At 33.9% G+C, this 24,944-nt stretch overlaps 2 protein-coding genes and 1 non-coding gene across 3 annotated transcripts in view; 2 read left to right on the top strand and 1 right to left on the bottom strand.

Moving 5' to 3' along the window:
- LOC122307076 (tripeptidyl-peptidase 2-like) overlaps window positions 1–4,306 on the top strand; it is a 36,057-nt gene extending 31,751 nt beyond the window's left edge. Inside the window, exons 33-34 of the mRNA XM_043119693.1 lie at window positions 3,040–3,228; window positions 3,902–4,306. Coding sequence (XP_042975627.1) covers window positions 3,040–3,228; window positions 3,902–4,060 — 348 coding nt within the window. The 3' untranslated portion in view covers window positions 4,061–4,306. The remainder of the gene's footprint in view (window positions 1–3,039; window positions 3,229–3,901) is intronic.
- A 1,857-nt stretch (window positions 4,307–6,163) lies between these two features.
- LOC122308466 (cytokinin hydroxylase-like) lies at window positions 6,164–9,373 on the bottom strand. The gene is made up of 4 exons (XM_043121803.1): window positions 9,086–9,373; window positions 8,286–8,515; window positions 6,786–7,409; window positions 6,164–6,659 (listed from the first exon to the last, which is right to left on the bottom strand). Exons 1-4 carry the CDS (start codon window positions 9,366–9,368, stop codon window positions 6,234–6,236), a joined length of 1,563 nt encoding a protein of 520 aa, XP_042977737.1. The 5' UTR covers window positions 9,369–9,373; the 3' UTR covers window positions 6,164–6,233.
- Window positions 9,374–22,436: 13,063 nt separating this feature from the next.
- TRNAC-GCA lies at window positions 22,437–22,508 on the top strand. Its single transcript has one exon. It is a non-coding gene; the product is annotated as a tRNA-Cys (tRNA).
- Window positions 22,509–24,944: the final 2,436 nt, after the last annotated feature.

The following is a 24,944-nucleotide window of genomic DNA, read 5'->3' as shown; positions in this document are numbered from 1 at the left end:
CTCGGCAAACCAAAACTAAAAACGAAAAAGACAGAAATGGGAAGAAATTCCCGACGATAACAAAAACAGAGACTGAGAAGTTCCTGATGAGAAGCGTTGTGGAACACAAGGAAAGAAGTTCCTGATGAAAAGCGTTGGAACAGGAAACTCACACCTGGCGAGAAACGCCGGTGATGAGATTATGAATGAGCATGGGGACAAGAGTTGTACGGAGAGAAATCCATAACAGAAGCATCATTGAACCAAAGTGCATCCAAACTCATGGATATTTTCCAAAGCCATAAATCAAAACCCTTTCTAAAGTACTTAATATTTATCCAGAAAATACTATATGGTTTTTCCTTTCTGCTGCTGTTTTAATTTATATCATAGCTTATGAGAATCTTGATTTCTGTGCTGTATGTGCTTCCTTACAATGTCAAAGGATTATATAACCCTTGAAGCTGTTTGCAAGTGGCATTAAAACAATCAATCTCTGTAAAGACCTTTCTTCAACCCAGTCTGCAATCCACTTGAAACAAATCATGGTCTTTACCTGCCCACTGATGGAACAAGCACAATCCAACCAACCCACGATCATCTCTTACTAAAAAACTGAACAAAATTTATGCAATGCTTTGCTACCCCTTACAAGGAAAACCCCGTTCTACTGGCAGGTCCAAGTGTTAAAGATGCATAGGGTTATAAAAAAAATTCCTAAAAGCAACCCCATTCCCCTAACCTCAAAGCATAATACCCAAAAATGATATATATAAAAAAATAAAAAAAAAACTCAGAATCAAGCAGCACCCCTGTCTGGCAATCAAAGCATCTACTATCAGAACCCTACGCCCGGAAATGCCCATTGGCTACCACCTACAAATTCCCACCCATCCTGGATTCCCGCAGTCAATTTGTGGTCACCTGAAATTACCACTACAATGCCCCAGCGGCTCGAAAGTCCAACACCCCATCCACCACTGTTCAAATTCTCCAATCATTACATTATGGTCAATCACTATCATTTGGCCAGTATTTGATGTCCATTTTATTTTTACTTCATTTTCTTTTGATTGACTCTGAAATATGGAAGAGGCCTTAATTTCTGTTTACTTTCATTGTCTTAATTTATCCAACTTCATTTTTCTAGTTCCTGACTTGTAGCTAGGTTCAGTATCTGTATACTTCCTGTGTACTTGGCCTTGCCTTGTTACTAGTCTTGATAAAATTATTCTCATTCATAAAAAAATAAATAAATAAATAAAAATCCAAGTTTATTGTGCTCTCTCCCCCACCCCCCTTCTCTCTTTCAACTGACTAGCCCTTTGTGTTGAATGCAAGAAACTAATGAAGAAATTGTGCACCAACCCAGTTTAATTCCTTTTCCCTCATCTTTCTTGTCTTGGAGAGCGGTCAGACTAAGGAAAGAGTGAGGGTAGGATCCAGTGGGCTGGGGTTGAAATTGAGTTGGAAAGACGTTTGGATAGGAATTAGGGATTTTAGCACGACTTGAAACCCTTTTGAGGGTAGTTGGATAATTCTATATTACAAGGAAGGGCATGCAATTTACATCTAAGACATGATTTATATTGAGGAAGGAAATTTTAACATATTCTTTAAATGTGGGGTTATTCAAATGGTTTTGGGGGAGTGGCGGCTGGTGGAAGGAGTGTAATCTACCCTAGAAGAGAAAAACAGCCATCCATGGTACCCTTGCACCTCAAATACTCTTCAAAGGGAAAAACATACCATTCAACCCTCCTTTCTCTCTCAAATCAAACATCAAATTCACCATTGCATTTTTTATTTTGTAACTTCCACACCATCATGTCAACCCCACCATATGGTTTTCTGAGTACAAAATTCAAAAAAGGAATTCACCTAGCGTTACTCTCAATTTGAAAGTCAGTCGTAGATCTAGGCTTTCAAGCACCTTGCTTTAGTTATCATTTTTTAATTGTGTTGGCCATGCTTGGCCATAATTACTGAAATAGTTGTGAAGCTTATTGTTGGAAAAAGTTGACTCATGCTTAGGAAGCACAACTCAAAGTTGTAAGATATATGTATATACCAAATTTGGAAGATAGGAATCCTTATCGTTTGTTTAATCTTTTGCAATCCAATGTGTGGTATTTAAGGTAATAGATGACACTGATTTGTTCCCTTATGGACGCAAGTGATTACTAAGAACGTAAGAAATGTCACCTTTTGAGAGCTGTGATTGACATGCGCTGTGGCTTATTGTCTCAAGTTCTAAATGAGGTCATACAAAAATGTATCTTTTCCTCAGAGATTACGATACTTTATGTCTTACTCTCTGACTTCCTTTTTTCGTTTTTAGGAATTAGCACTAATTAATTAGAGGCCATTGGCATGTAATGCAAGCACAGCTTCTCATACCTCATCTCAGCCACCAATTTGATCCATATCTCTAGTGATATGTATGGTTAATGCCACAACTGTAGTCACTCCCCACATGGAAGTTTTGTTGGTTTATGGGACTGATCATGTCTCTGATCCCTCTCATTTTTTAAGTCAGTTCCCCTTTTCAGACCCGTTTCTTTTTTACATCTATATAGTTTTTTCAGGTCCTAATTTTAGTTAGAGTTTTCGTAACTTTTTGTTGAAAAGCAAGTAAATACGTAATTGTTAACACCAATAAAAAAAAAGGGGCCAGCACTATGCCATCTAGCTCTAGTTCAAATGGCATTATATTTCCTTGCCTACGAGGAGGCAGCACAGCCTGGATTCTAGACCCACTGGGTGTTTAATTTACCAATAAAATAAAGAAAAATTCTATTCATCATCCCCACACACTACATACCACTTTTTTTTTTCCTCTTACCAAATCTGTGATATATGGATGATGAGTAGAAGAATTCACTTTGTATAAGAAGAATAAAACCAAATTAAAAAAAAAAAAAAAAAAGTGTGGTGTGTGGTGGTGATGAGTAGCAAAAGCTCTAAAATAAAATAAAGTAGGAACAAAAAAAAAAAAAAAATGATTTCATTGATAGTAGCATCATCATCATCATCATCATCTTTGTTTAATTGTTTCAGGGTGAGAAGGCATCAGATTTGGCTTCATCTGATGCAAAAGATGTGGACAAGACTAGTGATATTCAGCCAGATGTGTTTGAAGAGAACTTGAAAGAATTAAAGAGATGGGTTGACGTGAAGTCCTCTAAATATGGCACCCTCCTAGTGCTACATGAGAGACGTAGTGGAAGGCTTGGAACAGCATTGAAGGTATATTTTTCTTCACCATTTCGGTCAATATATTTTCAGCGAGGACCATGAGCCTTTTTATTCCATTATTTTTTGTGGTTTTAGCATTTATATTGTTGGATAAGGAGAAGACACACTGTAAGCTTTCTCTATCACAAGATGGTGGTGATGGCTTCCCTGTATAAGAAATATTACCTTATAATTGCATGCATGCATGCATCTTTTTTTTTTCTTTTTCTTTTTTTCCTTTTTTTTTTTTTTGTTATTTTCTTTTTCCCATCAGCCCTATGAAAACACTGGAGCATACCTAATCTGCTATATATCCTGTGAAACAGGATTGGGGGTGGGGCAACTCAGATGCATGTGTCTAGTTTTACGTTATTTTAGGCAGGCCTGTTGATTCAACCTTATAATTGGAAGTGTTGTTTTATTTTTATTTGACATATTTATGACAAGTAAAATCCAGTTGCTCCAATTAAATATTTAATAAAGGCTTCATAAGAAATAACCAAAGTATCTTATCTGATGATATGAAGTGTTCGTATGGTTGACGACTTTTGTGAGTAACATACTACCATCATGATCATAAGACACATGCACGGTGCACCAATAATGTGGTTCGTCAATCAAGTATTTGAATAATTTCTTGAACGGATTGATTATTTGTCTTAACTATTACTTTTTACTGAATCAGGTACTGAATGACATAATCCAAGAAGATGGGGATCCTCCAAAGAAGAAGCTCTACGACCTAAAGATCTCTCTGCTTGATGAAATTGGATGGAGTCATTTGGCAACATATGAGAGGCAGTGGATGTTTGTGCGCTTTCCCGCAAGCTTGCCACTTTTTTAAAGAATGCTTCATTTCGGATCGGGTGTCTGGGTTTGAAAAACTGGGCGACCGACGCCCATTCCAATGATTTGACTTCTTAACGCGTAGACGTTCTTATCATAATAACATGACCATTCTCTGTAGTACTGTTTGATATCATGAGCAGGATAACTCACATGATATAAAAGTCATAATCTGTGCAAACATTGTTTGGATATCAAAACGATTGCTTAGAAAAGAAAGTGTTGTGTTAGTCTTTTATTTCAAGGATAGCCTTAGAAAATACTTGCTCAATTTTTTTTTTGAAAAAGAACTACTGAGTCTGTGATCTTGACATCAAGGTGATAACTTAAATAGAAAAAGATGTTAACTTTTTTTTTTAACCCCTTCTTTTTAGGGCAGCTTGCTTAAATCCGTGTGTTGATCGAGTCTGTGGCATATGATTAACTCTGCAAGTACGCAGTGGATGGTCCAGGAACCTTAATCGGATGGCGAAAGGTTCCTTGTCAAAGTAAAAGTAAAACAGTGACAGGTTTTTATTAAAAACTAGTCCTTTCCTAAGCCATACATTTAGTTCGTGCTTTTGCGTTTCGCTCTTTGTGATCAGACTCAAACGGGTAATTTATAGTGCATATGAGTAATATTGTACACTGAGGAAACAATGGCATCGCAGTTTTCAGAGTAATTATTAAGTAATTTCGTTGGAGTAATTGTTAAGTAATTTCGTTGTACGGATGATCAGATAGGACTTCTATCATTTTATCAGAAATTAGTAACATTTTATTTTATTTTTGGGTATATAATCACTAATTTTTCTAATCTGTTATCATGTGAATGTGATGGAATGAGAGTATAACGGTGTTTATATTTAAAGATTACATAATAATTACTACGTACGCTATATATGCATGACTGACGTGACTAATTGGTAGGTTGCCTAAATTTGCAACGCGGCCTCTTAGTTTATTCTGTATGGTATTCTATAAATGGGTTTTTAACCAGATCGATCATCAAATTGGTGAAAAGAAGTCTGATGAGAATGATGATGGGAAGCAGAGTGATCTCAATCCTAGCTAGCTTTAACATTCGTTAATCGTGAGACTCCAAGCCAAAGAAACCAATTAGCTCTTAAATTGAATGCCCGTTATTGCTACTCATCAAATGCCAGGATCAAGATATTTAACAAAGAAGAACTACTGCGGTCGACGTTTTAAAGGGCAAAAAAAAAAAAAAAAAAAAAAAAAAAAACAAAATCTAGTGTTGGACGTTTCCCACTAATTAATGACAAGACTTTGGTTTTAGCCTGCGCTAAATTTTCAAATTGTAATATTAATAATGGCGTTCTCCTGTCAACCTTTTAGACATCAAACGAGTCATATATACGATATCACGTGTTCGAGACGAAGAAAAAAAAGAAAGAAAAGAAGATTTGAGGAGTTCCGGTTTTCTAAGGATTCCCTAGCTATTGGTGGCATAGCAGGGACTAAACAAACCATAGTTGCACGGAAATTTCCTGCCGGATTACATTAATTATAAAAGAGGAATATATATATATATATATATAGTACTTAATTTGATCATCATGTATATATATTTGCCCATGAATTTATTTAATTGAGTCACAAGTCAATTAATATTTTTCCTGATTAAGCATAATTAAGCAAGCATCGGGCCGTAATAACTCAATTACATTAACCATATTTCGTTTTGGGAATCGAGATGTTTTAGGGTTAGCATAAATATTATTATTGCTTATCAATAACAAATAATTAATTATTGTTTTAGGATGCATATTATATGAGAGATCAGGCCCGGATCATAATATTGATTGAATTCCCGTACGTACCTCATGACTTCCTTACTTATAAAAAATAAATAAACAAATTATAAAATCTAGCTTCTCAATGAAAGCCTCTAGATCGATACATATATATTTCTCAAAGCTGGCAAAATCACAAATATATATTACCATTAGAAGTCGAAGCAGTTAATATTAAACTCATGAGGAGACTTTCATGAGTAATATTAATGATATTATTATATATTCCATGTAGGGTACAAATGCATCATGTATTATAATTCTGAAAGTACTAGTACTACTGCTATAACATATACAGAGCTAGATCACATGCATGTTGATCAGTTGGTAATTATTAAGTCGAAGTAGTACTCTAGCTAGATATGCAAGGTCGATCTAAAGGGGTTGAAATATGAGAGGCATCCCATACCGAGGCCTAAGAGAGAGCAAAAGAGAAGGAGAATGAGAATAGGTTGGGGAGAGGGTAAAGGAAAACCTAGAGAGAATTAGGGTTAGGACAATTTTATATTCCAGAAACGTCAAGTTCCTACCAATACACATTCTTCCCCCAAAACCAAAAGGCAAGTATCCCATCTTGTGCTTGCACCCACCATATAAGTCATCCTTGAACCTCTCGGGCTTGAACTCGTTCGCGTCCTCTCCCCACAGAGCCGGATCGTGGTGCATGCTCACTACGTCGATCCATATGTTGGTTCCATTCGGAATTGTTAGGCCATTTACAACTATGTCTCCTCTCGCTTGCCTTTGTACGTTTGGTGCTGATGGGTACAGTCGAAGAACCTCATTCATCACCCATCCCATCTGCATTATATATTATTTACGCAATATTAATCATTAGATTTTATGATCATCTTGAACTCTCTTATATGTAATTAGTTTGCATCCAATTTAATTGAAAGACACGAAAAGAACATATATATATCGTACCTTCTTTAGTCCCGCAACCATATCGGCATCAAGATCATGATCTTTATCTTTAACTACTTCTCTAATCTCATCTCTCAACTGATTCTGCCACTCTGGATGCGTTGCCAAAAGTAGCAATGTCCAAGTGATTGCCAGTGCTGTCGTCTCATGTCCCCCAAAGAAGAAAGTCTTGCACTCATCTACAAGTTCCTGTGTATTTAAGGATTTCCCAGGATTGTCATCTACAGCACGACTCCCCTGAAGCAACAACCCTAGCAAGTCCTGTGAAGGACGACGTTGCTCTTCAATCGATTTTTTCCGATCAGTTATGATTGTTAAAAGCAGTCGGTCGATTTCTTTTCCCAGCATTTTGGCCTCTAGGTTTTGCTTAGGGCACAAGACTTTGTTAAAAGGGACCCCCACGAAGCGGTTAGAGTTGAAGAGAGTCACTTGCAGGGCTCTTAATTTTTTGAACACCTCCTGTCCACTGTTGTAACTCATTCCGAAGCTTGTCTTAGCAATGATGATCCCAGCCGTTGTCGTAATCTCTCTTTCAGCATCAATTTCCGGTCTGCCGGACTTGATGAGCGTCGTCCACTTATTAAGCATTCTAGTGGTGGACTCCACCATTAACGTAGCCATGACCTAGAAAACAAGAAGATCAATTGTTTAAGAGAGTAAATTTAATAAAACGTCTAAACTAAATCAAGGATAATAGATTATAACTAGCTTAGTACTAGTGACAAAGAGGGTTATTGTAACACCAGATTTAATAAGATTTGTGTGGGGACGAAAGAAACTAGCTAATAACCTTTGCGCCCAGCACAGCTTCTCCCACATAAGAAACAACGCCGGCAGTACTGCCTGAGCTATTCCGGTGTCCTCCTCTAATATAGGGGCCGGGGAGGAGCTCCGTCTCCTCCTTTGCCACGCAAATCCCTGTTGGCCACTTTGGTTTAATTTTTGGTGTTCTCCGGCCTTTTCTTTTTCAGCTTTTTTAATTATTGCAACTCTAGGGTTTTTTTTCTGCATCTAGTAGGGTTTATTTCGTAGTCTAAATCGATCGTGTTGTTCCCTTGTCGTCATCAACAACTGCCTCGTCGGCAGCCATCGATGAGACTGGATCATTTTTTTTTTTTTTTTGGAACCATTTTAAAATTACTTTTTAGTTTTGCTTTACCGTTTTTGGATGTATTTTGTTGGGCTTGCACCCCCTCCTTTGTATTTCTGTTTCCTTTATTTTAAACAAAATCATTACATAAAATAAACTTGTCTGTGAATTCTTGTACTTTTAGGGTTAATGGATATGGAATTCAATTCTAGATTCTACGAAAAACAGTACTAGTAATTTAGATCTCTACAATTCCCTAAAGGCCAAAACCGTGTGTACTTATTCTCTATTTCCAATCAATTTATAAGCTAGTCCATATTCATGAGAGGGAGAGAGAGAGAGAGAGAGAGAGAGAGAGAGAGAGAGAGAGAGAGAGAGAGAGAGAGAGAGAGAGAGAGAGAGAGAGAGACCTTCAAGTTGGTTGGGTGGAATGCGGGAGTGATGACATGGCGGTGGCGAACCCAGTTATCACCTTCACTCATAATCAAACCATTGCCAAACATGGGGTCTCTATCATTTTTGAACACAGTGGGCTTTCCCCAACTCTTTGCCACCACCTCTGCTGACATTTTCTTCAGGAACTCTGGCTCTGCTATGTATAAAAAGGGCTCCGTCCCCACCCAATAGATGAACACTTTTCCTACACAACACACACATATAACACATCATATACACATATAAGCGCTCTATATATATATATATGAACATCTTAATTTGCACACAATCTATATGCATGCATAGTCTTTCATAACCGGCCCATCTATATACGCTCAACATCCATCCATCCATACATACATACATACATACATACATACATACATACATACATGTGCATACTTATTACTTTGTCTCGCGACGTCGTAATATCAAGATTATAAAACCTCCCTGGCAAGAATAGTTGATGAATTCCACTAGCTAGTAGTACCATGCATGCATGCATGTTTAATTCCCGTATCCATTCAATCGTATCATTAATCATTTCCATATGAAAATTGTATAAAAATACTCATATAATATCGTTGAATAAAACATGAAATCAATATGGTTCAGAATTGAAAGCATTATATTTATGTTTTTTATCATTAAATTTTTTTAGTTAAGACTTTTCCGAAACTTTCTCAACTCTCTCTCTCTCTCTCTCTCTCTCTCTCTCTCTCTCTCTCTCTATATATATATATATATATGCATGTATGTAGATCATAAAGCTCACCATGCAACTTTTGCCATCGTGCAAAGTAGGGGAAAACACTTGAGTGTATATCATGGTGGGTAATATTCGAGGACTTCAATGAAGAACCACCGTTCTTCTCAGTCATCTCAGTGATATTACCCAGCGGAAAACTTGGAGTTGGACCTCCAAATCCGTTTCTCCGAAGCTTTTGATACACCAGGGTTGGTGTAATCCAACAGGAAAACAATATTCTCCCGGACAGAAAGAGAAAAAGCATCACCATGGCTATGCTAATAACTTGAGAAAGCTCGAGAAACTCCATCTCTCTCTTTCTCTCTCTAAAAGCGCTTTCTTTATGCTAGCTCTCTCTTTCTTTCTCTCTCAAAGCACTAAACTAATAATATCAGACTAATTGTTTGTGTTCGTGAATATAAGCAAGAATGAAACGGGTATTTATAGGAAGATATTGAGGTTCAAGAATTTCGTTTTGTTCCTGGCTAGCTACTTAATAATGATAATAACCAGTTTCTGTCGCGTCAGTGTGGAAGCTAAGCCCTACGTCCTAGCTAGTTTTACATGGCCTCGACCAATGAGTATTCTACACGTCAGACGTTGTGCCTTTGACTAGTAGCTAATGGCTCTTCCTTTTTCTTGAAAACGAAACGATTTTTGAAGTCTCGTACAAGTTACGAATCTCATAATTTTAAAAAAGTTATACCGTGCATTCATTTTTAGGGATTCATATTTTTGTACAACCTTTCTAAAAGAGTACAATACAAATATTTTATATTTGAGATTTGTATTTAACTTTACTCTTCTTAAAAATATATATATGTATATGTATATGATGTACTCGATCGTAAAATATACGTAAAAACTTGACTCGAGGTAAAACTATATAATCTAGGGATTTTATATATCATTCCTGATCATATATAACATGTAATATGGTACTGATCTATGAGATCAATTTCTATTTCTTTAATTTGTTACTTACTAGCTAGCTATATTATAAGAAAATTACTTATTTACGACCAGTTAATTTCAGTGAAATAATTATTTTCATCTAAAATTAGTTATAAATAGTCTTTGGTTGCAATAAACTGGTAAAAAAAGCCCTATTTTCTTGTAAAGCCATCTTAATCTAATCCTAATTAATTTAGAATATATTTAGATGTTGAGTTGAGTTATGAATAGTAATATTTTATAAATCTCATTAAGATAAGTTTAACTTTTTATGTTAAAATATATAAAATAAGTTGATATGAATTTAATTTTTTACGAAAAGTTAAAAAAGTAATAAATCACATCAATAATTAGTTTAAATAAATTGCAATGAGTTAAATTTGATTCAACAACCAAACATAATCTCAAGTTCAAGCACTACAAACTATATATCAAAGTGATTAGAGGCCAATATCATTTTTTTTTTAAAATTGATCATATATATTAAGTAAGTAATTAATTAGAGTTAATTAATATTGTGACATCAAGCATGACACAACGTTAGACAATTTAGTTTGAAAATAGAATTACATATCACGTTTAGTTTAATTTCTGCAGGGCTGGCCGGAGGTGCATGTAGCCACTTTCTCGATGTTCTTCACTTTTGTTACGTCACGTCAGTCAGTAAAAGTCGACCTTTATTACTTTCCTGAAATTCAAAAAGAGATCAAGAATATTAATATTGAAGTCATGTACGTAAAAAGTTAAGGAAAGGTAGTTAATTAAAGTAAGATTAACGTTTTTAACAAGAGTTTTACTATTCATAAATTCCAACACCACAAGTCATATAATTTTTTATTTTTAAATTTTTTTAAAAATTTTTATTTAGTTGTATTTTTTTTAAATAATTAAATTCTTCTACTAATTATTCATATACTACATATTTGATAAGATAAAAAAATTAAAAAAATAATAAAAATAGTGATGTGTAGTGTATGAGACTTATGAATAGAATTTTTTTTTTTAACAACGCATACAAAACCAAGCTGTTAATTAGAAAGACAAAAACGTATGTGGCGATATACAAATCGACGTCCGGCTAGCTCCATGCATGCTTTTCTTAGTCATATCAGGCAAATCCAATGGCGGATTTATTAAGGCCTTATAGATGATTTATTTATATATTTTTTTTTGTTATTTCAATAATATATTGTTCTTAACACATGATATATATTTTTAGTATATAGGTTGTATTAAACGTATTTAAATTTTATTTTAGATCTTACTATCTAATAGTTTTATACCAAAAAAAAAAAAAAATCGTAGAGAAATAGAATAAAAAATATCTTTTTATACTTTTAAGTTTACTTGGCCCCTCCTAAAACAAATTTCTGTTCTGCCACTGGGCAGATCGATCATTAATCTTGTGTTTAGACATGATCATCATCATGACTTCTAATATATTAATCTATCTTTTTGGCTGAACAGAAAGAAAACCTGGCCAGGCCAGATTAAAACAAACGCGCCGCTCTTTGACTAATTTATGAGATCATGATCATGATCGCATGAGTTTAATGTTTAAATTAATTTGATCAATTATGTATATATAATATTATAGATTAGCTTAATTAATTAGGGATTAGAACTCTACAAATAGTAGTACTACCTGATTTGCCTTGATGTCATCTTCGATCAAAATAATATTAATTTAAGCAAACACGAGAAAGATCATCAGAATCATGCCTTGCGTCACATGATCAACTTTATATATATATATATATAGTTTGATTTTGCAAACGTACGTAGTTATACTATATATTATATATACGATGATCGAGGTACATTAACCTGCATATAATTTATATAAATATATTATATAAAAACAAGCTGCCTGCATATATATATATATTAACAAGCTGGATATCGATCTTTGTACGTACGTATGTACGTCCACCATCTAATTCTTAGAGTTTTACTATATACAAGTATAGTCGCGTACTAATTTGTGTATTAATACTGATTCATTCATACTTAAAATTTAAATTAATACCGTTTTCAATAAAATTTAATTTTGACCAATCACATCACATTAGTGTACAGATTAATACATAATTATACTTGCAATTATATTTTTTCTAATTCTTATAATTGGCAACGAGTATATGATCACTCAGTATGCCCATATATAATATTAATATTCAAGCCCATAGGTTTCTAATTAATTATAATTAACATGACTAATAGAATCATGTCTAAAGATCTAGCACAACTCTAATCTCCTCATAATTCCTGCCCACTTTGTTCACAGAGAGATCGGGGAAAAACCACCTGCTTCCATGCATACTAGTCAACTAATTCACTATATATGATCGATCTGTTAGTGAAAAAAATCCAACATTTTGAATTAATGTGGTACTTAAGATCAAGATCCATCGATCAATATAATATATAATTAGACTATTTTCAGCATCAGTACTTTCAGCATCACCAAAGGTTCATGTGAAAGGTTCTTTTTTTTTTTTTTGTCAAAAAAAAATGTCAAAAGTCATCATATTATTTATTATATATTAATGTGCATGATTATAAGCGTACACACACCACAAGAAATAGGAGTATTTGTGATTAGTTATTTGTGATGAGAATGATCACTATTTTGCAGTGAGAATGGACTGATTTTGATATAAAAAAGTCATTCTCATACTATATATATAACTGACCACAAATTATAAGAATTTTTCTTGTAATGATGCATTTAGTTATATATATATATATATATATATATATATATATATATATATATCTAAACATCAGTACTATATTCTGATGATATACTAGAATTATATTAATTCCAAAAAGTTACAAATATTAAGCGATTTCTTATAATAATTAGATGCATGAATGGAAGGATCGGATAGAAAGACAGAAAAAACCAAATGTCCATGTTCAAATTGAAATATAAAATTTGGTCTGCCTTCAAAAGATCAAAAGCATGTGTGCATGCTTTTGATATATAAGTGGTGGTCAGACAGGGACCGATCGAGTGCTATATATGAATTTGGTATATAGCACGTGTGACATATATCATATATGATTCAATTCTAAAGGAATTGTTGCTTTGCGACTAACCCAAAATAATAATAATGGAATTGGAATTTCTGCTCATGGATGACGCTTCAATATTAGGCTAGCTTGTGGAAATATTTAATGTCGACTATTTGCAATATTGGTACGTGGTAGATTATTTAAATTTCCAATATCCACTTAAAATTTGACGTTTGAAAAGTAAGATGGGATCAATGAGAATTCGATTTTTAAAATATAGTAGTGAAATGGTCTGTGAATAATAATGAAATTATTTGAATTAAAATGTTTTATTAACTTTTAGGAAATGAGAGAGAACAAATATTCTAAAATTAAAATCTTATTAGAATATAATATCTTAATATTATTCTTATTTTAAATTTTGAAAAAGTAACATTTTTGTGTGTTTTGTTTAGAAATTTGAGAAAGTTATAATGATTAGGTAATGAATAGATAAAAAAGTTGAAGATTTGAAATTGAAAAGTATTTATATTTGAGTGATATTTTTTAAAAAAAATAACAAAAAAATTTTAAGATGAGAAGAGATCACTTTCCAAAGAAGTCTTTAATTTTTTTTCTTTATTGGATCACAACTTTGAAATATGTATTGAAGTACTTCTTAAAATAATTAAAACTTCTCCCTTAAAATGTTGCCTCCAGGCCTGGTTCATTGGGAAATTAACCTAACTGATCAGCTAGCTAGCCTGCTCAGTATGATCAGAACACATTAATATCTAGACTATATATCTATATAGTAGGTCAACCATTTGTAGCCTATGCATGCATAATGAAACATGTGATTATGATGATACATCTGTCCGGTCAAAACTATAAGATCAGGTGTAGTACTTCAACCTATAAATAGGACATTGCCGGCCTATGAAGTAAGAATTTGTACTCGAAGATCATACCTAAGATAGGATTGAAACATGTTAATATTCTTGCAACGTCTTGAGCGCAGCTATACGAGGAATGCAGGTACGTACCTCAATAGATCAAAGACTTTAACTAGCTAGCTTGCTAGCACCGGCCTTGCTAATTAATTTGTTTTAAATATATTTCATGATACATGCATGCATGACATTTGATGACATCATCAACATCATCCGATCCCGTATTGCTAAAGATCGGTGTGGAAGCAGTTTTAGTCCCGCAAATAGCTATATAGGTTGAAATAAATAAACATGAAGCATACTTTTTTTTACTTCATAAAACATGACATGATGATGGTCAGCATGCTAGTCATGCGAGCATGCATGCAGTAGTACTCGCACATGATCAATGCAAGACATCTAAAATATATAAAATTAGCATCATCATCATCATGAAGTCCGTTCGAAAAGACCAGATCAATATCTAACTAAGCGAAATACGATTAATAATTTCTCTCCTCAGGTGGTACGGAAATTTTGGGCCAAAGTCCCAAGGGAAAGAAGAAGCATGCACTCATACGTACACAAACGCCCATGCAGAGGACCAAAATGTTGAATGGAAAACCTAATTAATTAGGGTTACGTACTAGTGCTACCCTTAACGGTGATCTATTACGTACTGATCATTTTTTTTTTTTAAATTTTTTCCTCTGCAGGTTAGGACTTCAAAAGCCCATTTCATCCTTTTTGCTCAAATCACAAGATCTGCCTAAGATTTAATCTTGACAAAATAAATAAATAATGATAACTTACCATTTTTTATCATCCATTTATTATTACATACTGTATTTAAAATTTTTATTCTTTTAATTAAGTATTTTTTTTAACATAGCTATTAAGAAATTTTTTTAAAAATATACAATCTTACTAATAATTACTTCCTTAATTATTAAGTAAAAATAATAATAATAAAAAAAAGAGAATAGTATATAAGTGGTAGGAAGTAAGCCTGTCATTATACAAAAAAATGATGAAATTCCTGTGTCAATCTTCAAATTGGTCAAATTTTCACTCCCACACAAAACACCTCGCGGATTTGTCCTCCTTGCATCCCTGCTGACGGCCAATTATTGACCCGAACTTTCTCCTTTTCTCTCTCATGCTTTCTCTCTCTATTGTTGAGAAAGAAAGCTAACACAAAAATTGACAATTCAATTAAATGTTGGAACGATAGATTTTGTGACTGCAAAATGCGAATAATCAAGTATAAAATTAAAATTAAAAAAAAGAGAGAGAGAGAGAAAAGTTTAAACACATTTATGGTGATTTTCATTTATGTCAAATATATCTTACTTACATAAGTGTGAGAAATGATAAAGCTGATTGCAAATTTTGAAGTGAAGTAGTCCAGCGTACAGAGGCAAAAAAATTAAAAGAAATAAACAGACTGATAGTATTTGATAGTAAGGATACCATGATTTTCCATTAATTAATTAGAGATCGAGTCTGAGATCATGAGAGAGGTCAGAAGAAAACACGTCCTTATATATGATCCCTAGCAAGCTAGCGTCAGGCCAGTACATCAGCTTTAATATTCCGGCAATGATTTAGGCCAATTCATTAACTACAGTACTTTGTTCAGGTACGTCGACAGTACTGATCATCATCGTCCAAAGTATTTATTTTTTTTGTAATGCATGGATGCAAATTAAACTGGTGCATGTCGAATGGCATGCATGCATGGAGGTGGGTTTTTAATTTGATAGGCTAGCTAGCTAGTACTGTTAATTCATGAAGCATATATGATTCAGTATATAGTACTTAATTATTCCATGTCATATTTAATTAAATTAATTAAGGAAATCATGAGTAAATCAATTCGGTAAATTAATTATTACTAATATTATTGAATCTGCGCGCAGATATGAATAATTAATTACTTAATTTTCTGAATTCTTGATCGATCCCATGATATTATTGATGAGTACTAGTGGGATAATGGACGCCCCGATTAGTCAACATATTTAGTTTGACGATCGGCCACGTGATGATGCAATCAATAATTTAATACTACTTCTTCTGGGTGTTTGACTGACAAAAGGCCCGCCCGGGGAATTAGGGATATATGTTAGGCGCCGTCGTTAAAGTGTTGGCTGCTGCCCTTCAATATTCTTTCTTCCTCTGTACCTGTTCATCATCAACATATTCTCTCTCTCTCTCTCTCTCTCTCTCTCTCTCTCTCTCTCTCTCTCTCTCTCTCTCTCTCTCTCTCTCTCTCTCTCTCTCTCTCTCTCTCTCTCTCTCTCTCTATATATATATATATATATATTAACATTTGATATAAAACCACTCAGTACTCAATCAAAACATGAAGCACTAATTACACATGCCCTTAATTTCCGACCAACAAGCTGGAACACAAGAAGAAATCGAAGACGCCCTCCCAATTGCTCAGTTGCCAATATTATATACAAGATAATATATATGACACATATAATTTTTTTACAATTTATTCTAAATAACTAATGTAATAATTGTGCCACGTTATTAAAAAATAATTTCAATTTTATATGACTAGTAGTTGTACGTCCTTTTCATCCTAAGGGCTGGTTTGGATTTAGAGATAAGATGAGATAGTTTTAAATAAAAGATAAAAGTTGAATAAAATATGTTTAGAATATTATTTTTTAATATTATTATTATTTTAGGATTTGAAAAAATGGATTGGAATTTAAAAAAATTGAATTGTTTATTATATTTTGTTGAAAATTTAAAAAAATTGTAATTATGAGATGAGATGAAATAAAATAAAATATTTTCGAATCCAAGTTGTAATGTAGACTAATTACAAGTTTATCATTTTCTCTGTCTCTCTCTATATATATATGAGGTTTTGCCAGTATTGAATATATAATGGTGGGTATATATTCAATTCGTGCAACATTTTAAATTCGCACTACAAGAAAATTAATGTTGATATGTGGCCAATTATTTATATAGTCGAGATCACAATTATGTGGTCCCGACATAGATGTTTTTTTTTTTTTTTTCTTGTAATTTCAACTCTAATTTCAAACTACATGAAAAAGAAAAAACTCTAATTACCAATCAAATATGCAGAATAATCGTTTCTTTTGACTTCCCATTATATATAGAGTATTATATTGTAATTATTTCAGCTTTTCCCAATAGGTAATTAAAATATTACACTGATGTCAAACATGAATGTGTTTAAATAACTAAACGATGACGACTAAAGAATGTGGTGGATGTTAGGTACGTTGAAAGTTAGCAAACATTTCATGATGAAGAATTAATAGTAGTCACATCAAAGTTGTACTATTATTAATGCATATGCACTACAAAATTAAACATTTATACATAGTCATTTTTTTTATTATAGAAAATAGACTTCATTTCATTAATTCATGAAATCCAAAGTCTATCCAGATTACAAGCCAAACTACGCATCTGTGAGGGGTTTTCCCGCACACAAATTTTTTTATGATAGATATTGTCTTAAGTTCTATAAACTCACCCATGACAAAATGTTCTGAGATATGAGAATATTTTGAAAAACAGAGATTTCTTTGAAAAATAGAAATTTCTATCCTGATTTATCTGTGAATATACTATTCAATCTGTAAAAATAGAGATCACCATCCTTCACCCCCAAAGGAGGAGAGGGTATCCAACCCTCATCCTCCAAAGGAGGAAAGGGAAAACCATCCCCCATCTTCTAAAGGAGAAGCGGGTTCTCTTGATATAGACAAAAGTCCAATAGCCTATTTATATTATTATTACCTAGCACTGACAACAAAACATAACAAAAATTATAAAAACATGAAAACATTGGAAAAAAAAAACATTGGAAAATGAAAAAACATTGAGCAATTAAGAAGGCTGTAGAGGCACGTGACACACGCTGTACTAGGAGTGTGCCGGACACACATGTGAAGGAAATATATCTTGGCTCTAGTTCGCCTCCCATTAATCCAGCTCTTGATGTAATTTGAATCTATATTTCACTTCGGGTTTTTTTAAAAAAAAAATATTTAGCCTTATTTAATTAACGGCTTTGATTAATTTTCTACAAAACATCGATCAAACCCCTTTTTTCTATTGAGTTGAATGGAAATTATTCAATTGGAAAAGGGAATTAACTAAATTATCTGGCGGTGGACTTCTCAAGGAGGAAGAGAAAAAAATTATGGCACATTTAACATTCTTTTTTACAATTACCCATGCATTAATTAAAATTATATATAAGAGTCAAATAATATCAGAAGCGCGCTTCAAACAAAAGCTAGCGGCCTCATGCCATTACATGAATTACAATTACCACATGATCAAGGGCAATCATGTTAATTGTACTCATATTCACGTAGGTTTCTCATTTCAAACCATTAATTTTATTAAAAAAATAAAACATATAAAAAGAAAAAATTTGTCAAAAATCGTGTAAAAAAAAAAATTATAAATTTTTTATGAGTAGATTTGTCATTTTTCAAATCAAAATAGTAGATGATTAATGATTCAAGTATATATTTATAGGCTATTTGTTATGGACGTGTTTCATTGCCACTCACGTACAATCACCTACAACTAAAGATTAGATTGACTTGGGATTCGTGGGAATGCCTCCGATGCCTAAGTCAATAATCACAGTGAGAAAATTTTTTTCAATACCAATGAATCAGATGATCGTTATATACTTGGGTTCTCTATTAATATAGAGTCCACGAAATGTCTGTTACTATGTGATAGCGATCCTATCCACTGTTCAAAATTTAAATCTTGGGATGAGGAGCTCATCTAATATTCAAGTGGTAACCACTCTCATCCAATGGACTCTCAAGTGGTTATTTCTTCTATATCTGGGGTGGGTTGGGTCCTTGGAGGTGGGCCAAGCTTTTAGAGGGCTGCGGGCTAGGAGCCCGACTGGGGCCTGTATCCACTTGTAATCATGTCGTCATTTCATTAACCGTGGTTTGTTGTCAAAGTGTCGTTTCATCTTCCCGCTCTTTCGTATACCAACTGTCACTCATATTTAAGATTTCTGGACTCCTTGTTTCTCACTTCCTCTTTTGACTTCTCCTATTTTCCCTTCTTGAATGTCTTGATATTCTTGGGTTCTTGCTTTCCTTTTGACCACTTTATCGACCTTGTATCTTCCTTTACAACTCTCGCTACCTTCCAATGCCTTCTTCCAAGGGTAAACCCTCGGCCTCTTCTCGTGAGCTAGTTCTTCCCAACCTGCAATTCTCCCGTGCGTATTGAGGAAATCCCCGTAAACCCTAACTGAGAAGGGGAGGGTGTTCCTTGCTCCATATTCGTGGGCCATCGGTGGTCTTCCACTGCTTCTCATGAATTGGAGAATTTGAGGAACAACTTCAACATTCCATATTTGGTGGCCTTGAGACCACATCCTCTAAATCATGGAGCAGTTGATGCTAGAGGTATGGCGATTTTTGTTTCTTTATATATTACAATGTTCACAATGGGGCTTTGTTTACCCTTCATACGGCTTGTCCGCTATGTATTAGACAACCTGGGGCTTGCTCCGGCCCAAGTAGTGCTCAATGCTTGGAGAATCTTAATAGCTTGTTGGGTCTTATAGCGGCAGGTACTGGAGCCTATGGGTGATGAATACCTTGATCTCACAGCCCACGAGTTTCTTTCGCTCCATTGGTTTAGGCATTCAAATGGAAACCTTTTGTAGTTTTAGGTCTCACAATAAGTTAATTAAACTAGAACGCAAATATTCACATGCCAAAGACTGGGAGAGAAAATTTTTCTTTGTCTCAAGAGTTAGTTGGGAATTTCCAGCAAATGAGACCCTAAATCAAGAATTCCTTGTTAGGGCTTGTTGGTCCCCAGTTTCTAGCGAGCATGATTTTGAGATCCTTCTATCCCCGCTAGAAGAGGCACGTATCCAATTAGTGTAGACTTGGGTAACCAACAACCCGAAAGCCACTCTTTCAGATGTTATTTTGACTCCTGCCAACATTGAAAGGTTTGTAATGGTGCCTAGTCGGGTGCACATTGTTGGTTGTGAATTTTTGGGAGCCCCCTCACCAGTAGGCAACTTGAAGAGGAAATCACAGACTGTTGCTGAAGGGAAAAGGAAGAAAAAGAAAAGGGCACGTATTACAGCACCTTTAGACGGAAGTCATGGAATCAAAACATACATAGCTCATTTCCAGAAGGCAGAAGGAGTCATGAACTCCTACAAAAAAGTTTATTCAACAATAGATGTTAAGAATTAAAGATCGACCCTTTATATGACCTAAAGCTCAAGGAGCTAACCAACTAGTTTAAAATGCTTTTGCCCCATAATTGTGTTCTGTGTATGATATGGTTTGTCCACAATCATATGCTGATAATTGTGAAACAACAGAAATACAAGAACATACAATGCAAAAAAATCTTTCAAACAACAGAAACAAAAATCTTGAAACAACGAAAAGGAAATCAAACAAAAATACAAATCTTCCGAACAACAGAAACACAAAAACATACAACTAACAAAAATAACAAAAGATCTAAAATGAGCAAAAGGAATATATATATATATATATATACATATATAGAATAGGTATGAGAAAGATTGCTTAGAAGTGTAGAGATCTTACCTAGGAAACAAAATCAAATAGAGTGAAAAAATGGAAGTTTTCAGTCAATGAAAAGGGATGGAGAAGCGGGCGTAGAAGACGTGGATTGATCATGCTTTTAGGTCGATCGTTTCCCTTGGCGGCCCTAGACGGTGGCGTGGGTGAGATTGGTAAAGGGGAGAACGCGGGGTTGAGGGAAAAAATCTCAAAATGAGCTCAAAATTAGGGAGGGAGTCTCTAAACATGCATTTCAGCATGAATGAAAAACAAATAAGGACATGTAAACGGGGTGTGTGGTGTAGAATAAACAACAGGCTGATGAGTAGAATTACTCAAGATTGAAATTAGCTTTAGAAATATTTTCCCTAAAAGTGGATGGCCACAATATATATATATATATATATATATGTATGTATGTATGTATGAACTTTTCTTGCCTTTTGTTTTATGCTTTGTTTATGTTTCCTATCTGTTGTAGTATGAGGACCAAAATTGACGTGGGCAGCTTTCTCTAGAAAAATTCACAAAGAACAAACCTTAGTGAAGTGAAGGTTGTGCGCGCACTCGCACACACATAGCTAGACACATATACATAAAGGTGAGTCATTCACAATAATCAATACTGCTTGATCAATTGGGAAGCATGCATGTTAATAATTTATACGTTTCTGAGACAAGGATGATCTGATCATGTAGAATATCATGAATTCAGTTTATGAAAGGCTTGTTTCAATTGTCTCTAGCTTATCTTTGGCCTCTTTTCTAACTTGTGATCTACCGGAAGGCGGAATGTAAATAATAAATATCTAGTCGAGATCACTATAAAAAAAATAACATCTGTGACGAATTATTTATAATAAAAATAACATATGCTCATTTTAATAAGAAATAGTTATTTTAATAAAAAATAATTATCAACAAATAAACAGTTAATTTTTGAGTGATGCAATATCACTTTCAATTTTCTCCCACTAATTGGATGCCTGATTGTATTTATTACCTAGCCAGCTACAGTACCTGATAAATTGTTTTGTTTTGTTTCAGACGATAAAATGGACTCAGATCAAACGTCATGGAAAGTCTGCCACTGAGGCCTTACAATTAATGGTCATTTAATGGGCACTGTTATCAGAATATACAGCTAGGATGGTTTTCCCAGTTGAAAATTTCAGTTTTGAACTTCCTTGACAAGCTTAATTCTGTTCTGACTTGGTAAAATTTGACAGCTTACCACATGTCTGCGCCCATGCATGCAGATCATGTTCATCTACGTTGTCCATGTATTGCAAATTAACCACAACAACAATACCAGGAAGATATTTGAACTAGAGGGGACAGAGATCCATCAATCTTCGTTAGATAATGTGTTTCCTCTCACATCTGTCTAATAATGTTTTCCACCCATATATAAGCTCACATCCTTTTTTTATAATTTAAAAAAACTATATATATAATTTCTTCCAAAGTTGAAGCCCAACACTAGTACTCATAATTAATGCAGATATTCTCTCATAGCTATATATATTAATGAGCCATTGAAATTGACCTACGGTGAAGCAATTAATCTAGAGTTAGACAAATGGAGATATCTCATTTACTGAATTCTCACAATGCCTTGCGCCTTAGCACCTTATAATTGCCATCTCATGGAATGTTATTCATCTGATATAGATCGACGTTGAACAGTACTAATTAATAAAAATAAATATAAATATTTACATATTAATTAGAATGCGTATAAGATCATGCAGAAGAACGCATGTGTGATAATATATAGGTCTAGAGATATATATGAGAGAGATTAGGGACGAGGTGCATGTGTCGATGAGGTGTACGAAGGGTTTTAGATATAAAACCCAGCTTCAGTGGTAAGTAAATGGGTCCATAGCTCAGTGGTAGAGCATTTGACTGCAGATCAAGAGGTCACCGGTTCGAACCCGGTTGGGCCCTCAATTATATTTATTATTTTCTTTTTTATGTCTTTTCTTTTTAACCTTCTTTAATTAATTCAAGCTGTTCAACAGCTAAAAGCTGGAAGATGAAGATCGATGGGAAGGCCGGATCCTGATCAGGTCATAAGGGGCAATATTCCCCTCTTGCAAGGACCAAACAGTATTTTACATTAATCAATGTCATCCAATTCACGACACAAAGTTGATTAGTGCGTCTCTACAGCTCTTAATTATAAGTTTAAAATTAAGAGAATCCGATACGATCATATATTAACATGCATATATAATCATGTCAAGAATCATGAAGATCAGCATGAACCATTGGGTGCATGAAAAGCGCTGCATCCTTGAATCATGATTATGAATTTCTACTGCTCCAATCACCTCTCTTAAGCAACTTTAGAAAGAAAAAAATCACGGTTTTACATGAACTATGATATATATACTGTGTGTGTGTGTGTGTAGCATTAGTATGGAGCCCCCTTTGATTCGGCATATATAGGTAATTTGTCACTTGCATCAATATATATATTTGGCTAGCCTAGAGAATTAACCAGGGTGAAATGTGTTGGGATTGGTTAAGCATTTTGTAGCCATCAACGTACGTTGAGATCAGTGAATATATATTGGGATAAGTTGAGATTCCGATATGATGCATGCATACGGGTCCTCCAATGAATACATACTACATGCATAGGATGCGGGATGGGATTAGATTGGAATATATATGTGATTGTGCTTTCACTGCAAGGACAATAATAATATATACTGCCAAGCGCAATTTAGTAAATTCACATTAGAACCAAGCACATGCGCGCAGCTCCTAGCATGTATTTCAAGTTGACTCATGACTTCATATACCACTGGCTAACAATGCGTGAACGCATATATATATATATATATATATAATAGTTTCCAAAAACAACTATACTTTCTTGTATTTATTCTATGAATCAAAGCGCCATCCGATCCCCAATGTTTGTTGTTTACTCACTCTCTAAGCGCATTTCCTCCAAGAACATGGAGAGGTAGCATGAGCTAGCACCTTTTTCTTTATCATCACAAACCTGCAACAAAACGCCAGTAGCCATAATAGACATGAGTTCAGCTTAGTGCAGATGGAGAGTTCCAAAGGGATCGCATTGATCTAATGTTCATCGATGGCCAAATCATCATGAGTCTAGGGTTTTGGTTTTGTTCATTTCGCTCAATCCTTGGATCATGCGATCCCTTGGGAAGTTTCCATCAGTTAGCTAGCCATAGGCCCATAAGTTGCCATAATCGCCCCCAAAGCTGTAAGTTGACAATATTTTTCTCATGTACTGTATTTCCTGAATCCTGATCAAGAAGTTATGAATTTTATGGGATTTCTAATTAGTAAGTGGGTTCTTTTTCTTTTCCTTATAGCTTCTTCTTAAAGCCTATATATATATATATAGCATGCATTTCCTTAATTATAATTTTTTTTTTTTTTTTTGTAATTGCGGGATCGAAATGTTCTACTCAGTACTGTTATATATAGATTTCTTTACAAATTATATTTTTTTAAGAGAGAATAATATTTATACGTGAAAAAGTTTGTATAATTAATGGTTAAATATTATGATTGTTTTGGAAATTCCAGTGATCTTAATTATAAGCACCATTTAAAGTATGCATTCTATCTCTGATGCGCGCTGGTTCAGATACGTACATATATATATATATATATAGATGTTCTTAAATTAGAGAAAATTCATATGCTCTTAAAAGAATCTTCTCTCTCTCGATCGATCGATCGATTTAAATCTCTCTATATATATCATGTTCATTATCTGATCTGTGCTTGTATTAATTTATATCTTAATTTACTCACAGATTTGTTCGAGTATACTTGAATTTCATTTTTTTTTTCTTCAAATATTTTTCCTCTGATCAGTAATTATAATTAATTTTCTGAAATCATTGGCCTATTTTATTCCGCTACCACTTCCATGAATAATTTATTTACCATTAATCAGAGATAATATTCCAGTATTGATCATGATGTGTTGGTGATCAGGACTCAATCCAGTCATAGTCTTAGGTCAAAACTAATTTGTTTAATTAATTTCATTATTATCTCTACACCACACACATGCAAAAAAGCTTCTCAATGCCGATCGACACCGACTTGGCTTATATTCTCCCCGCAGAAACCTTTCATTAACAGCATTATTATATCATTAAAACTCAAGCATACATTTATATATGAGTAATGTTATATATAATCGTGGAGTATGTAAATATCGCACAATCATTTTGAAAAAAAAAGTAGGGTCCATGATTAAAAAGTTATTTTTTTTCATGTGAGTCTCGTATTAATTCACTTTTTTCAAAAAAAATTATACGGCACTTGCAAAATTAAGACTGTAAATATCATTTCTCTTTGAAAAAGTCTATTTGCACCCGGCAA

The sequence above is a fragment of the Carya illinoinensis genome, chromosome 4, assembly GCF_018687715.1.
Source record: "Carya illinoinensis cultivar Pawnee chromosome 4, C.illinoinensisPawnee_v1, whole genome shotgun sequence".
NCBI lineage: Eukaryota > Viridiplantae > Streptophyta > Magnoliopsida > Fagales > Juglandaceae > Carya > Carya illinoinensis.
Note: the sequence above shows the minus strand (reverse complement) of the source record. Positions and strands in the feature narration are given on the sequence as shown.

Excerpts from the sequence above, each read along its gene's own strand:
- LOC122308466 (XM_043121803.1), bottom strand. The coding sequence starts at position 9,368 with ATGGAGTTTCTCGAGCTTTCTCAAGTTATTAGCATAGCCATGGTGATG. Across the intron at positions 8,516-9,085 it reads ACGATGGCAAAAGTTGCATG|GAAAAGTGTTCATCTATTGG; the intron begins GTGAGCTTTATG and ends TGTGTTGTGTAG. Across the intron at positions 6,660-6,785 it reads TGGTTGCGGGACTAAAGAAG|ATGGGATGGGTGATGAATGA; the intron begins GTACGATATATA and ends TATATAATGCAG.